Below are 16,909 nucleotides of genomic sequence, written 5' to 3'. Positions count from 1 at the left end.
ACTAAACGACCAAACCTAACGTTTGTCCATGGGCAAACGGCCAAAACCATCGTTCCTCCATGGCCAAACGTCCAAAATTCACGTTTCACCATGGATGAAACAACACGTTTCATTCATGGTGTCCTCTTCCCCATTTTTTTCGACTCAAATTCGACACCAACAACAACATTATTCGACATATAATTGACCTATTTTACGCAAACAACTATATAATTACAACTAATTAGCAAAAGATTGGCAACAAAAACAACAATACAATTACAATAATACAAACAACAATCTATCTTTCAAAACTAATTCAATAAAGTTTAATAAAACCTAAAATAATCAAAATAAATTCAATTAACTAGCCAAATCGAAGCATATAATCAATTAAAACTAACAAATAAAGTCATATAATCTATTAACAACAACAATAAACGATTTAATTTCAATTACAAAGCTAATTTTAAAAAAAAAAAACGGATATGAACAATGGCGGTGGTGGCGGTAAACGGCAGTGGCGGCCTAGGTTGCACGAAAACGGACACGGACACGACACGGACACGCGACACGACAGTTGAAAATTTTTAGGACACGGACACGGCAAAAAAAATCAATATACATATTAAAATAAAGGGAATTTGAAGAACATTATAACCAATATCTAAACTTTGGTCATTTAAAGGCCACAAAATCGTAAAATGACAATCAATATTAATGTCTTATATGTTAAAATCAACATGTCTTAATTAAAAACTACAAATTTCCAAATTACAAACCCAAATTTAAATAAGTATTCAAGTCTTACAAAATAAAATAAAAAGTATCAAAGGTTCCAAATTATAAACCAAAATTCGAGTCTTACAATACTATTGGTCATAGTTATCAAACCGAATATTTTCCGCAAAATATATTAACATTAAAAGGCACTAGAAATAAGTTGGAAAAACAATGCTCACCAAAAGCTGAAAAAAAGAGAGTTCACGGATCATCCTTTGCATCATTGTAATTATTCATTAAACTTCTTTCGGTAAGTCGGAATAACAACTCAGTTATCCGCTTCCGAAAATTACCCCTAAATGAAACAAACCCTAACTTCCGAAAAATCTACAATAATCTCCAAATTTAAAACCCCCAAATTTAATAACAACAACAATGGGAAATAAAACATAAATTGAGAAACTTATTATTATGTATAATATATATAGAGATTAATATAGAAATAAAACATAGATTGGGAAGTTAGAGAAAAATGAAAAAGTAAGATACATGGCAAGAGAGGTTGCCGGCGGCGAAGGGGAGGCTGACGGTGGTCGGACTCAGGCGAGGGGAGGCTGGAAGGCGTCATAATGCAAGAGAAACGAGGGGAGAAATGAGAGGTGAGGGGAAAATGGAAAAGTGAGATGTCGTGATAACTGATAAAGTGAGATTTTGATTTCAAAACTGCTTATTTTGTGTGTCCATCGGACACGGGCCGTGTCCAACCATGTTGGACCGTGTCCGACACGTTTTCTTTTAACATAAAAACCGGGGACACGGTTCAAGGCGTGTCCAGAACGTTTTCAGGCGTGTCCTACGAGTGTCTGTTTCCGACACGGGAACGCTCAAAACTAGGCGTGTCCGTGCAACCTAGGTGGCGGCGTGGTGGTAGGAGGTGGTGATGGTGTTTGATGTTGGGAATATTTGGGGATTTTTGGACTTGGAGAGAAAAGTAAAGAGTTAGTGAGATGTAAAGGGCAAAATTGTCTTTCAGAATGAAAACGTGGTCGATATTTATTGGGAAAAACACATCCAAAAAAGACCCGATTTCATATCTTCTACGTTTTGCTCTCTATTCTAACAATCTAACCACTTCCCTTATTCTCTGGTTGACTCTTTAGAAAATGATCTCCACCCTTCCAAACTTTTAATCAAACCAACATCAAATTAGCTCCGAATTCAGAAAAAACCATTAAGAACTTCAATTGATCAAACTTAATACCCCAACAACAATACAAACTCTGTTTTGATGATCAAAACTTATGGAGTTACGGGTAATTGTTTCTACATCTGGATCCTATTAATATTCATATGGACCCGACATCTATCCGGATCCGTACTGGAAATAGAAACGGGTCAACTGGGTCCAGAACTGCTTAAAAAAGCGAGAGAACCCGAATTCTTCGAATGGTTGAAGAGTGTGAGGAGGAGAATACATGAGTACCCTGAACTGGCATTTGAAGAGTATCTTACGAGTCAACTCATTCGGTCCGAGCTCGACTCGCTTGGCATTGAGTATACTTGGCCCGTTGCCAAAACCGGGGTTGTTGGGACTATTGGGTCCGGGTCACAGCCTTGGTTTGCTCTTCGAGCTGATATGGATGCCCTCCCAATTCAGGTATACCGCCGAACATGATTAGATACATGTCACATTTGAGTATTTTATGGAGAAAGACGAGAGAGTTGATCATTTTATAGACAGATGAACTATTTTCTCGATTGCCAATTGGTTTTGGGATACGATTTTTTATTATGATCCAAATTCATTTCTAAAATTTGAAGTATTATCGTAGCTTATGATTATGTACGAGTTTTAGATTAGAAAATGTACTCATTGCACTCTAGTTGATTACTCCCTCTGTACTCGTCATTTGTTTACTTATTCCATTTTAGGCTGTCTTAGTCAATTGTTTACCTTTCTATTTTAGGAATAGACAATGTATTGGTTGCGACTTTCAGTTCAATATATGAGAGACATATATTGTGCATTTATGCATAAATTCCCTGAAAGCTTTTGCCCTGATGAAAGACTGCCTTTATATTTTCCCTTATTTCCTCTTCCAAAGTACGCGGTATAAATGAATTTCATTGAGCAAAATAATAATAATCCAACTCGACAAGTTGAGGAGAACTGACTGTTCCATTCAATACAGTCATTATCCAAATCCGATTGCCTATAAGACGCTGCCGGTCAAAGTATGCAGCCTATCTCATGAAATAATAGAGGATGTTTCTTTGGCATTCTGTGACTTTTAAGTTTACTGATTCTTATGGGAGCAACAGTCACTTCTTTGTCACGTTCATTTGCGCTGTTAATCCCTCTTGAAATTAATTTTACAGCTTACCCAATTTAACTCCTAAAGTGAAAATACATTGTTAGGAACTGGTAGAGTGGGAAAACAAGAGCAAGATTGATGGTAAAATGCATGCATGTGGCCATGACGTTCACGTCACTATGCTTCTTGGGGCTGCAAAGTTGCTTCAAGAGCAAAGGAAGCACTTGAAGGTATGTGTATTGAAAGGATGTTACCCAAATTTTGTCGAAAAGGCTCACTGAGACTTGATGTTTGTAGTGAATCGATTATATAGGGAACTGTGAAGCTAATCTTCCAACCAGCAGAAGAAGGACGTGCAGGTGCATATGCTATGATACAAGAGGGTGCTATTGACAATGTGCGAGCTATTTTTGGACTTCATATTGGTCCTCATATACCCACCGGAACAATTGAGTCTCGACCTGGTCCTATTCTTGCTAGTTCTGGGAGGTTTCTTGCAGCCATTCAAGGGAATGACAAAACAAAAGATCCTGTTTTGGCTGCGTCCTCTATAGTTTTGGCTCTCCAACAGATTATTTCTCGAGAGACAGATCCTCTTGAAAGCAGAGTAAGCTCCTTTCTCTTATGTTACTTGATTTTTTCAACGCCTTATTTTTGTTTTGGAGTATAATTAATCTTTCTCGCATGAAGGTGGTGACAGTGACTTTTGTAAAAGGCGGTCAACAAGGAGATGAAATCCCTGAGACTGTTACACTTGGGGGGACTTTTAGGTGCTTTACTTCAGAGGGCATGTCCTTCGTCAAGAGAAGGATTCAAGAAGTCAGTCAGATATTGCTAGAAACAGCATTTGTTCTCTCTTTTTCTTGTTACTTCTATTTCCATGATTATACATTTATACTGAATCCCCGTGTTTCCTTAAGATTTGATGGTGGTATTAAATTGGGGTTATTGGTCGCAAAAATGGTGTGTGGTTTATCATGATCCGTGATTTGTTTTGCATTGGTTATATCCATCCCATTGGTCTAGTCAGGTGTTTCAGTTATATTTCGCCAAGGGTCGTCAGTACCAGTCAAATATCGGTCTAACATTGATGATAAAGGCCGCATGTTGGTTAAATTGAAAGGCCCGTAACATAAAAGAAAATATTGGCATGGTAGACTTTTAACATTTACATTCACGTGTATCATGCTCATGGATTTGAAAATATCATGCTGTGTAAGCAGAAGTTTTGAAGCTTAACCTGACTGCATTGTAACAGGTGATAGAGCTACAATCGGGCGTGCATCAGTGTAAGGGCACAGTTGACTTCATGGAGGTAGAAAGACGGCATTATCCTCCAACTGTGAACGACAATGAAATGTATAAGCTGGCAAATGGTGTAGGAATCAATCTACTGGGGGAGATGAATGTGGGTAAGGCCCCACTAAGCATGGCTGCAGAGGATTTCGGGTTCTATTCTCAGAGAATACCAGCTGCATTTTTCAGCGTTGGGGTGATGAACAAGACATTGAAATCAACCAGGTCGTTACACTCGCCTTACCTTTTTGTCGATGAGGAAGTTCTCCCTATTGGAGCTGCTCTTCATGCTGCTGTGGCATTCTCGTATCTTAATGACAATGCTCTGATTAAGTGACTTTAACAGCTTCGTTTTATCTTCTGGTATTGATGATTTAATGTAAATGTTAGGCCATCTACATCGTCTAAATCACATTCGCCCTATAAATTTTAATTTCTCACCTTTTGAATCTAACTAAATATAAATATTTTTAAATAACAACATGATAGGCTTATCGTCCTCCGGGTGTTTGGTATCTTATTAATTACCCTCCGATAGGCCAGGTCACTGTTTCTCACTTCCTCAACCAGTTCCTGAAACATATCATTATTAGTTTTCGGCATTTGTTCATGACTTCCAAAAGGCATGAACATCCTCAACATGGACCCTTCTACCTCTATTCTTCAAAGAAACCAAGGTGCATGCACAAGGTAATGCATGAGTCTTCCGTAGCACGTGTCCACATCGATCCTCCAACCCAATACCCAAACCAAAGCATCTCTCCAGTTCTTCTCCATTATCTCTATCGCCTTAGTGGACACGATTCCTTGTAACAAGGAGAAAGTACGAGCTGTTATCAGAGGCCTATCCCTTGAATCTTCGAGTTCTTTCTAATTTTGGAATGTTATTGTAACACCCCCATTTATTCAGGAGCCTTTAGCAAGACATTCCCAAATAAATAGGAGCGTTACTACCTCGGTTTTCCGAAGTAGTGAATAACAAAGTCCAACTCACCAAAGTACTTTAAATAAAACTTTAGTGAATACATGTTTATTACAAATTAACCAACTAAAACTTAATATAAATTAAAGTACATCTCGCAGCGGAAATAAATAAATTGATTAAATAATCTATGTGATCTAGACTCTAGGTAGACTGGCCGAATCCTCACGCATCCCCTAAGCTTCCAAGTCAGCTAATCTTTAATACCTGTCAAATCTGCTCCCCATTATGGTTCATCACAGGTGTTCACGAATACACAGTCAACCACGAGGTTGAGTAGGAAACTAAAAAATGAATAAGAATAAAGCAACCTGCAATATCACTGATACACAAATAAATTCTACCACCACAATTCCGTTCACTTCACCCCATGGCACACAGCCACAAGGCACAAAGCCACTTCTAGACACACAGTCATACTCCACTTCTAGACACACAATCATACTCCAGGACACACAAATGCCTCGGTTCACATGCGGATATACTGACACACACCTGATCCGCCTCGGACACACATCAGTTACACACAAAACTCATCTCCCAACTCCAACAACAATCGATAATAATGACAGTCTCAATAATATAACCAAACCAACATGATATAGAATAATGGCATAAGACAGAAAATCCAGCAAGATAATAAAAGATCGCTGTAAACAGTTAAACACATCCTTTACCAATCCACCACCTCATACATTTAATCCATCTTTAGCAATAACAGAAATAACACAAGATTGAGTAGTTTCCTACCTGGCAAGCAAATCCAATTAAGCAGCTCAAAGCGCTCCAAATAATTAAAGCAAACGAACCCGATTATAAATTCTTCCCAAATCATCACCTAACATAAATATTATAATTTAATTATTTATTATTTAATTCATTATATTAATTATTCAATTGTAATTTAATTAATTATTTCCGTATGAATTAGCATTACGTAAAAACCCGCCTTAATAAACAAATAGAAACCACACACACCCACACCTATTCACCCGTGAAACACGTGAAAAACAAAACACAAACACCAACCATACATCACGGCAAAACCGTGTTCAAACCCCCTCCTTTAACCCACCTATCACGACACCCCTAGCCACCGTCAGCACCATCCAAACCTGCCACACCCTAGCTTGCACCACGACCAATCCCGACAACCACCTAACACCTGCTAAAACACCCCCTGTAACCCGCAACTTACACGCCCTAGACAGCTCCTGAAAACCCGACACACAACAATTCAACTCAACACCCACTACCCTACCACCACCGTGACAACCCGTGGCCACCACCGTGGTCTCCCTTGACCCACGGCGGTCCCACCACCTACCACGGCAACACACGACCACCCACAACCCCTCCAACACGACACACAACCACAACCCGTACACAAACACCACAACCCGACACCTCGCCGTACCAACCACCATCTGCAACCACCCCAACACCACCATAAGGACCACCCATAGCCGACCTATCCAGCCACCCAAACCCCGTGCTCATACGACTAACACACAAGCTACAATTTTCGTCTTAAATCCGCGACAGCCTCTCCTTTAGACACCAAATTCGTCACCCACAATGGTCGACAACGGCCACGACAAGTCCCACTAGCATCACCACGGTCAAAGGCAACTATTGAGGGTAACAACACAGTCCACGGTGGTTCATACGGTGTTTAAATAATAAATTAATTGAATACGAAGATATAAACATAAATTACGACGATCTTTTACCTTTTATCGCTAATTGCTCCTTCTGTCTCTTAAATCTCCTTCCTCTTTCTTTGTGAATTACTTTTCAGATTTATTATGTATTCATAGTTTAGATTTAGAGAGTATATGATGCCAATTAGGAATCTATTGCCTTTTCTAATTATTATTAGGAATTAACATATTATTATTATACTTATTATGTTAATATTAAATCCCGACGCAAATCCCGACTACTACTCATACTAGGCTTAACATAATCAACCCATTAATCCATATCACACGGCCCAAGGCTTAATTGACTCTAAGTCCAATTCCCGACTTGCTTACTTTATTATTTAATTAACGTCTTATTTGTAATTATTATTAGAAATGTCATTAATTAATTATTTAAATTACATAAATTATTCTCATAAATTATTATCAAAATACGGGGTATTACAGTTAACCTTCGAGCATGGAGTGGATACGGGACCACATGGTATTAAGTGTCAGATCTGCACTTTTCAACCAAGCCTTCAATAGGTATGGACTGACTCAATACAGGAAGTAGCCGTGTTACCAAGATGGAAGTACTAGTTTTTATAGCATAATACAAACTTCGCCGCGTGGTCACCTAAAGCGTTCCCGCTATAATTGGCCAAAGGACGCCATATGCGACTAAAATCCGACCAAGCTTTTTGAAACTGTTGCTCGGTAAGTCCATCGATCACTTTTATGCAACCCGATTCTTCATTAGTGATGACATGGTTCTTGTACCACTCTGGCTTGTAGAGAGTGAGTGCTTTTACCTCGATAGCTTTGTTCACGTGCCATCGACACAACAAATGATCAACGCCGGGATGTACTGTTGTAATAGCGGCGATCAAACCCAACTCCTGGTCGGCGACGAAGAGAGAAAGTGACGCTACAGTGCAATCTAGAATGTCATCTATCTTCTTCAACAACCATTTTTACGAGTTCTTAGACTCCGTAGGAAGAATCACACATGCGATTAAGAACGAAGACCCATCGGGTGTGACACCAACAAGCTCAACGACTGGATTCTTGTATGTGTTAGTATTGTACGTCGAATCTATGATTACAACATAAGAATAAGCCCAGAACAACTTCACGGATTCGGGATGTGCCATGAAGGCATGCGTGAACTCTCGTGATTTGATAATTTTTAGTAAGGTAATTTTGCACGGCTCGAATACAGAATGGACAACTATTTCTAGTTGACCTCCTTCGCTTCTCGGGATCATTCGTTGGCCGAGGTAACCCTTGCCTTGAGCATCGAAAGTAGGTTGTCAATAACCCGTCTGCTTTTCTACTTTTAGGCCCTTTATTTGCTTTAATCAAAGCAAACGTTCTCGAATGCTATCCTTTTTGCCAATTGAAATCTTCATCATAATTGCAAAGTCTAAAGTCGTCACAAACAAAGGGTTGTAATCACGGAATTCTCACCAAAATTCTCCCACAAATCCTGTTTCATGCAAATTGGATAATAATTAGACAATAAAAATTACAAATTAACTTAATAAATTACGTAAAACGGAAGAAAAAAACCCATCGATTAACAATTACAAAAATTACCCAAATAAAAGACAAAATAAATAAAAAATTAATAAAATGACACAAATAATCGACTAAAACAATTAAAAAATAATAAAATTACCCAAATAAACGACTAAAAAATTTTAAAAAAATAATATAATACTCAAAGTAATCGAAAAAACAATTTAAAAATAATAAAATTACGCATATAATTGACTATAAACACGTTTTTTTTTTTAAAAAAAAAAGAAAACCAAACCATGGACGTTATGATGAAATTCATAGTTTAACCATGGAGTTGACGATGAAATTCATCTCACCCTGGGAGGACGATAAACTTCATCATCGACACCATGGGAGGATGATGACCTTCATCATCAAAACCATGAAGAAGCGATGAAATACGTCGTCCAACCATGGACAGACGTTGAAGTTCAACGTCACCTCCATGGGTTGATGATGAACTTCATCAATCCTTCATGGAAAAACAATGAAGTTCATCGTCTATCCATGGATGTCACGTTGGGCTTCAACGTTTCTCCATTGAGAGATGATGAAGTTCATTGTCAACTCCATGGTTAGACGTTGAAGTTTAACGTGTCTTCCATGGTTGGACAATGAACTTTATTGTTCCTCCATGGTTATGACGATGAGCTTCATCATCCTCTCATGGCCACCACGACACAAACATTTCGAACCCAACATGAAATCGAGCCAAAAGCGTGAATAGGATGGTGTAGTTAACACAAAATCAATTAAATGTAAAAATCGTAACTTATTGATTAATTAACAATGCGATTACTTTGTTAACGTACCGGTAAATCAGGTTCCGCCATGCCAATTAAATTTGTTACTTGTTTTTTTATTTTTTATTTATTTAATTGGTTTTAGGAGAGCTTAAGAGAATAAGGCCTTGTTCTTTTGGAATTCAAGTTGCTGAACTAAACTGAACTGAACTTATAGGAGCTGAACTGAACTTATGGGAGCTGAACTGAACTGAACTTATAAGAGCTGAACTTATATAAGTCGAACTGAACTTATAAGAGTAAATTATATATATATATATATATATATATATATATATATATATATATATATATATATATATATATATATATATATATATATATATATATAGAGAGAGAGAGAGAGAGAGAGAGAGGTTCTTATAAGTCCATTATATCATATAAGGCCCTAAGTCTTTATAAGAACCCTTGGATAAAGGGATTCAATGGATGAGATAAGGAGAGAGGACGCCTTTTTTAGAGCAAAAAAATAAAAGGAAATGCTGGTTGTATGAGAGAGGATACACATTTCACTGTTTGTGTACTTCTTGCAGTACAATCCCCCGGACAAAAGGAATAAACAAACACAAATAATTCATTTTGCATGCTTTCTCTCTTCATTCACCATTCAAAACCTCTCAACAAGCAAAACCCATAAAAATCACCATTCAAACCATCCTAAATCCTGTAAAATGCATTATAAATCATCAAAAAAATAAGAGAAATTTCATTCCAACTGTATAACTACTTCATGTTGCCGTTAAATTTCATTCGCTTTGTTGAAGATAAATAAATTGTCATTGTTCATCAGAGAAAGACGCTCAAAATGACAGTCAGTGTTTGTGAAATGGATCATATGCAGATTGAAGTTGCCGTCGATGGTGAGTTATTTGCTTTCTTATTTGTCTCTTAGTTATTGTTGTAGCTTGATGTTCAAGAATAAAGTGCTATATGTAATTTTAGCTTGATGTTCATTATTGTAGCTTGTTGTTATTTCATTTGTGTTCATTATTTTTAATGATGTTGTTCTTTCATGGTGTTCATTAAAGTTGGGATAATTGTTCTTTCATGGTGTTCATTAAAGTTGGGATAATTGTTCTTTCATGGTGTTCATCAGATTTGTTCTTTCATTTTGGTAGCTTGTTGTTCATGGCAAAAAATGATGGAAATTTAAAAGCTTGAAAGAACGAATTATAACTTCAGTGGGTTTAAGTAAAACTCTTACCTGTATATGTATAACTTCAACAATACAGTTTGTGTACTCATGCAGTTCTTATATATTCATCGTGTTATAACTCCAGTGGTTTTTTGTATAACTATTTGACAATTTCCTGCAGTTTCAGGTAACAGAGTACACAACTCCTGTAATTCTAACCCTAAATTTGGCATAAAAAATATTTCTAAACAACCAATTTTGATATAGTTATTCATGTTATAGCTTAAGTTATATATTCATTAAGTGAAGTAATAGGATGTGGAGGGTTATACATTCTCTGCTTAGAGTTGTACATTATATGATTAGAGTTATATAGTCTGTGTCTAGAGTTGTACATTATATGTTGTAGAGTTCTTCACTATATGCTAAGAGTTATATATTGTATGACTAGAGTTATACATTCTGAAAATTAAAGTAATACAGTCTACAATGTATAACTCTAGGCATATAATGTATAACTCTTAGCATATAATGAAAATATATAAACATATAATGTATACTCTAGACACAGAGGTATATATTATATGCCTAGAGTTATACAGTATATGCCTAGAGTTATACAGTCTGTGTCTAGAGTTATACATTATATGCCTAGAGTTATGTAGTCCGTCTAGAGTTATACAGACTGTGTCTAGAGTTATACATTATATGCCTAGGGTTATACAGTCTGTGTCTAGAGTTATACAGTATATGTCTAGAGTTATACAGTCTGTGTCTAGAGTTATACAGTATATGCCTAGAGTTACACATTATATGTCTAGAGTTATACATTATATGCCTAGAGTTATACAGTCTGTGTCTAGAGTTATACAGTATATGCCTAGAGTTACACATTATATGTTTAAAGTTATACATTATATGCCTAGAGTTATACAGTCTGTGTCTAGAGTTATACATTATATGTATATAGTTATACAGTATATGCCTAGAGTTATACAGTCTGTGTCTAGAGTTATACAATATATGCCTAGAGTTATACAGTCTGTGCCTAGAATTATACAGTCCGTGCTTGGAGTTACAGAGTAAATGCTAAGGGGTTATACATTCTATGCTTGGAGTTATATATTTCTTAATCATTTCATGGATGTTTGATTCTACTCAGATGGTCGTAAGGAGGCGGAAACTGAGTATTGTAAGCATTTGGCAGCGGAGTTTACACCTTGTGTAGGACAACAATTTTTTGAAATCGACGAGACAGTGACATTCTATAAAATTTATGCATTGGCGTCCGGGTTTGATGTTCGGAAGTATACGACGAAAAAATGGCGCGACGGTGAAATCAAGTCAAAGTTGCTGGTTTGCAACAGAGAGGGATTCATATATATCCCAAAAGGCGAGGCAGTAATTAAAAAAATGAGACCAGGATTAGGGAAGAAGAAATGCAATGAGGATTAACAACTGTGAAACAGAGGAAATATACAGTCAAGAGGGTAGGGTGTAAAGCACATGTCAGACTATTTATGAAGAATGGAGTATTAGTAATTGACCGATTCCACATGGGGCAATCATCACGAGCTTGTATCTAGTGAGGATCGTCAGTTTCAAAAGATGTCGCGGAACATAGAAGATTTTCACAAGTACTTGATAATGTACAACTCAAGGGTTAGTTTACTATTAATCAAACCTCCACTAATTGAATGTCAAACTTCTAAAGTTATACACCGAGATCTTAGAGTTATGTAAACCTCGAGTAATTGATTGTGAAACTTCTAAATATTTTTTAAAACTCTAGAATAATTTATAACAGCCTTAGAGTTATATAGAAAGTTGTTAGAGTTATACATAATCGCAGTGAAGGTTATACTTTCAGATGTAAGAGTTATAAATAATAAGAAGTTGCACAATCAATCAATGGAGTATGCATATGTTTCATGAAGTTATATGAAAAGGTGTAAGAGTTATAGTTGAGGAATTCTTGATTATTACTCAGCATTGATCAGGATTTGTTGTCCACTGCAGTTGAGGATAGAAGCAACTAGGACGTACAACATGTGTAAGGAACTCGTAAACGGGTTCGAGAACATTGGTGCATCCTTAACTGATTTTAAGAACTTCCACCGAGATGTGAAATACTTCATCCATAAACGGGACGGTCAATTGTTCATAGACCGGTTCAAGAATATGGCACAAAATAGGCAGGGGTTTTATTTTGATTATGAAGTTGACAAGGATAATAGCCTTCGAAGGGCAATCTGGGCTGACAGAACCGCTAGAAGGAACTACTCCGTTTTTGGAGATGCAGTGTCGTACGACCCAACATACTCAACAAACAAGTACGATATGATTTTCACGCCATTCACTGGTATAGATCACCATAAGCGATCAGTAACATTCTGTGGGGCATTGATTGCCTATGAAGACCATGAATCCTTCCAGTGGGTTTTTAATAGGTTTTTGAATGCTATGGGTGGAAAGGAGCCCAAGTACATTATCACAGATCAGGATGCGGGCATTATTAAGGCCGTACCCCTTGCCTTCAAGACTGCACGCCACCGATTTTGCATGTGGCATATAGTGAACAAGGTGCCATCGAAGTTCGGGGTGACAAGGGAGGATTATAAGGAGTTCCTTCAGAAATTGAACAACATTATATGGGACGACAACCTAAAAGCAGATGACTTTGACGCTAGGTCGGCAGAAATAATGGAAGCGCATGGTCTTGTGAACGAAGAGTAGTTTACAGAAGCGTACGATAAAAGGAGCCAATGGGTGATGGCGCATTGCAGGGACTTGAACATGGGTGGTGTAATGAGGACAACCCAGAGATCAGAGAGCATTAATAGTTTTTTTTAAGAAGTTTGAGCAGAAGTCAGGTACGTTAGTGGAGTTTTGGATGCGTTTTGAAAGCGCTATGGACCATCAACGGCATACGCAGAAGAGACTTGACCATGAAAACCGACACTCAACACCAGCAAGGGGGACGCATTTACCCATAGAGGAATATGCGTCAAATGTTTATACCTGTGAGGTTTTCAAGGAATTCCAACTAGAGGTCATTTGCTCAATCATTACATGTAAGACCGGGGGCTATGCTGAAGTCGATGGAGTTAAAGTGTCTGTCGTTAAGGATTCAATCAGAGAGAAAAGTTTCAACGTAGAGTACAACCCAGGTAACAACATTTTGGCATAATCTTTATCTATGTGGTAGTTCACTGAAGTTGCTAGATATCGTGCCAAAGTTACATTGTCTGAACATAGAAGTTATACAATTGTTCACTGAACTGCAGTTATCTATTGTATAAATCTGACTACATTTTGAGTAACTTTAATTTTCAGAATGTATAACTCTTGTTATTATATGTATAACCCTACTTGTAGAATGTATAACTCTTGTTGCCATATGTATAACTCTACTTGCAGAATGTATAACTCTTGTTGCCATATGTATAACTCTACTTTCAGAATAACTTTAGAAGTTATACAATTGTTCAACTGAATCTGATTATTTGTAGTATAAATCTGATTACATTTTGAATAACTTTAGCTTTCAGAATGTATAACTCTTGTTATTATATGTATATATCTACTTGCAGAATGTATAAATCTTGTTGCCATCACTAGTAGAAAAACCCCCTACGGTGGCGGTCATAAATGACCTTTTGTGGCGGTTTTTAGAGATTTAAGTTCCGTCGTTTATCGCGGCATCGTATAAACTATATGGCGGTTATAGGCGGTTGGTGAATCGCTGCAATAGCTCTTCTATAGTGGCGGTTGTTATGCAAAACCGCCATTATAAACTTATATAATACGACGGTTATTAAACAAAAACCACCAATGTAACTAATCTATAGTGGCAGTTATTTTTTGAAAAACGCCAACATAGATATTTCAATATAATTTTCCACCACTACATATTCTCTATAATGTCGGTTGTTGTTAAAGAACCGCCATTAAAAGTAAATATGACGTCGGTTTTTAGTAACGAACCGCCACTAAAGGTAATTATGACGTCGGTTGTTAGTAACGAACCGCCACTAAAGGTGAACAAACAGTGGCGTTTCATACTTAAGAACCGCCACCATAGACAAATATTTTTTTTAAAAAAAAAATTATTTGCAACCAAAATTTCGGCTTTAGTGTCGATATTGATTTGATAAGCCAAATAGAGAAATAAATAAACAATACATACAAAAGAAAGTCAACCAACGAACTTTAATATTATCCGACAAAACAATAGTGTCGATGTTAAAAATTATACATCCAATTTTATAAATATCACATATACGTCTAGTGAATAAACTAATCAAACATTTCATGTTCTCTAAAATTTTAATAGCCCATACGTCTTCAGCATCTTTCATCTGGACAATTAACATAGTTGAATCTAAACATATTTGAATCTGCAATAATACATTTAGCAAACCAATAGTTAGAAAAACAACCTAAACATTATTAAAATCAACATAAGACACTATAGAACACTCCCGAGTTTGATTGAAAGCTTTTGCATGAGTGAGACAAAACCAGATGAATAAGCTAATGAGTAATGACTTCGTACTTGCGCTGGTTTTGTCTCACTTAGCGATGTGCTACCTCTATTATCAGGTTTTGGTTGTTGCCAACCCTGCCAACACCAATGCATTGATTCTAAGGAGTTTGTGCCATCAATCCCAGAAAAGAACGTCACTTGCCTGACAACGTTGGACCACAACCGAGCTTTTGGTCAAAATTGTTGTGCTACTAGCCTACAAAATTACAAATATATAAGGTGCTCACAACAAGGGATCTTAAATTCGTGGGTCTTATTTGTCGGATTCAATTGTTCGATAGTCTATATATTAGCAAGTACTCCGTATTCTGTATATTGTTGAACAAACAACTGGTGTTTATTTGCATGATACTTTAGAAAAAATTATAAAGCAAGTCGCGTTGATTCGTATTCATTTGTAGCCAAAAATCGACAGTAGAAGTTTTGGTGAAATCATCTTCTTTAAATTCAATCATTAATCTCTTATCGTAAGATAACAAGGTTTGATCTTAATGTTAGCAATCTATTCATGCTTTTGTTCATATAACAGTTCATGGTAATAGTTGATTTGTTCATGTAACAGTTGACAATTAAGGTAACTTGCCTACTATTTTATTTCCTACTGTAAACCTGCAACAACTTGAAAATGTGAATAAGGAGTAAATACCGTGTATTGGCCAAGAGGAGCTCTAAGAGTCAGCTGATTTATCAAAAGTGAGTGATTTACCACCCGCCTTCTCAATGCGAGCACGAGCCGTCTCGATGAACCTCAAAGCTGATGATAATGCATGGGAAGTGAGACAGATTCCGAAATAATTTTATTGTACTGGGACACTCAATTATCGTTATCCATCCATGAATAAACCTAGTATGATTTGCATAAAAATGAAAAACATGAGAATATGTCGATGCAATGATGGAAATATAAAGATAAAAGAAGTGAAATATTAAATGCAGTGGTCTGTTCATGGACATCTCGACATGAAAAAACATAGCTAGCTATTAACATCCGATATTCTATCTATTATCCATACTTGACGCTTACCCATATGATCACCATATCTAAGGCAGGTGACTCTTACCAGGCGGACCTTCAAATAGAGTCTGAAAGAATGAACACAATTGACATTGACAGTCTTTTCACAGCAAAAAATACGAACTGAAGTCAGACATGTAAAATACTCCGTTTATACTAAGCCAGTGGCTTTTTAGGAGAAACAAACTTCCCCCGAGCCATTAACATTAAACAGAACCAGAGATAAAATTATGCATTCAATAGGATAAAACATGGATCTATTGACATTAATTTTGTGAAATCAAATTGCTCATAATGGCTATCAAGCTGCAAGTAAAGTATGTAGAGCAGCTTGTCCTATTATGACATAGTGGCAGAAAATTACAGCTTTGTTTGTACTAATTCCGACCCCATGTCCATGAATCGTTTGTCATTTCCATGTCAATCAATGCCTTCATGGGTGATTCGATTAAACAACTTCCACAACAAATGAAAAAAAAAAGACTAGCAGAGAGCAAAGTGAGCACATACAGCAGCAGAGACAAGGCTCGTGTTCAATTGGCCGTTAATCTTCTTCTCCGTTTTGTAATTTTCATGTCAATCAAAAATCTTGACAAATCTGCAAGTCAATACAATATCTTAATCAAAATAATGAATGTACTAAAAGAAATTTGTCATAGTTTAGCTTCATCTGAGATTGCAAACAAATAAAAGCGATATAGAAACATAATGAGAAAAAAAATATAGCTAAGGTGCATATAACTGATCTGAAGCCTATTTTATAGGCAAATGAGATCTGCTTGTAACATGTAGGTACCAGTAAACCTATGAAACCCACAAGGCTGCAAGTAAGTCTTCTAATAGATATATCAACCTGTTGCT

The 16,909-nt window shown here is 36.7% G+C and overlaps 1 protein-coding gene and 1 long non-coding RNA gene across 3 annotated transcripts; one reads left to right on the top strand and one right to left on the bottom strand.

Moving 5' to 3' along the window:
• The first annotated feature begins 1,769 nt into the window (after positions 1-1,769).
• Positions 1,770-4,711, top strand: LOC141647516 (IAA-amino acid hydrolase ILR1-like 3). 2 transcript variants are annotated; one of them, XM_074455730.1, is made up of 5 exons: positions 1,770-2,359; positions 3,122-3,247; positions 3,331-3,624; positions 3,708-3,836; positions 4,276-4,711. In XM_074455730.1, the coding sequence occupies exons 1-5, from the start codon at positions 1,991-1,993 to the stop codon at positions 4,648-4,650; spliced, it is 1,293 nt and encodes a 430-aa protein (XP_074311831.1). In that variant the 5' UTR covers positions 1,770-1,990; the 3' UTR covers positions 4,651-4,711. The 2 variants fall into 2 exon arrangements, with proteins under 2 accessions (XP_074311831.1, XP_074311832.1); XM_074455731.1 differs by lacking the exon at positions 3,708-3,836.
• A 594-nt stretch (positions 4,712-5,305) lies between these two features.
• LOC141647518 (uncharacterized) lies at positions 5,306-7,106 on the bottom strand. The gene is made up of 3 exons (XR_012545756.1): positions 7,029-7,106; positions 6,046-6,133; positions 5,306-5,511 (listed from the first exon to the last, which is right to left on the bottom strand). It is a non-coding gene; the product is annotated as an uncharacterized LOC141647518 (long non-coding RNA).
• Positions 7,107-16,909: the final 9,803 nt, after the last annotated feature.

The sequence above is a fragment of the Silene latifolia genome, chromosome 3 (assembly GCF_048544455.1).
Source record: "Silene latifolia isolate original U9 population chromosome 3, ASM4854445v1, whole genome shotgun sequence".
Taxonomy (NCBI): domain Eukaryota; kingdom Viridiplantae; phylum Streptophyta; class Magnoliopsida; order Caryophyllales; family Caryophyllaceae; genus Silene; species Silene latifolia.
The sequence above is the reverse complement of the archived record's forward strand: the minus strand, read 5'-3'. Positions and strand labels throughout refer to the sequence as shown.

Bases quoted from the DNA above. Each gene is read 5' to 3' on its own strand.
- LOC141647516 (XM_074455730.1), top strand. From the start codon at position 1,991: ATGATCAAAACTTATGGAGTTACGGGTAATTGTTTCTACATCTGGATC. The intron at 2,360-3,121 runs GTATACCGCCGA...ATACATTGTTAG, and splicing joins TGGATGCCCTCCCAATTCAG to GAACTGGTAGAGTGGGAAAA. The intron at 3,837-4,275 runs GTCAGTCAGATA...GCATTGTAACAG, and splicing joins TCAAGAGAAGGATTCAAGAA to GTGATAGAGCTACAATCGGG.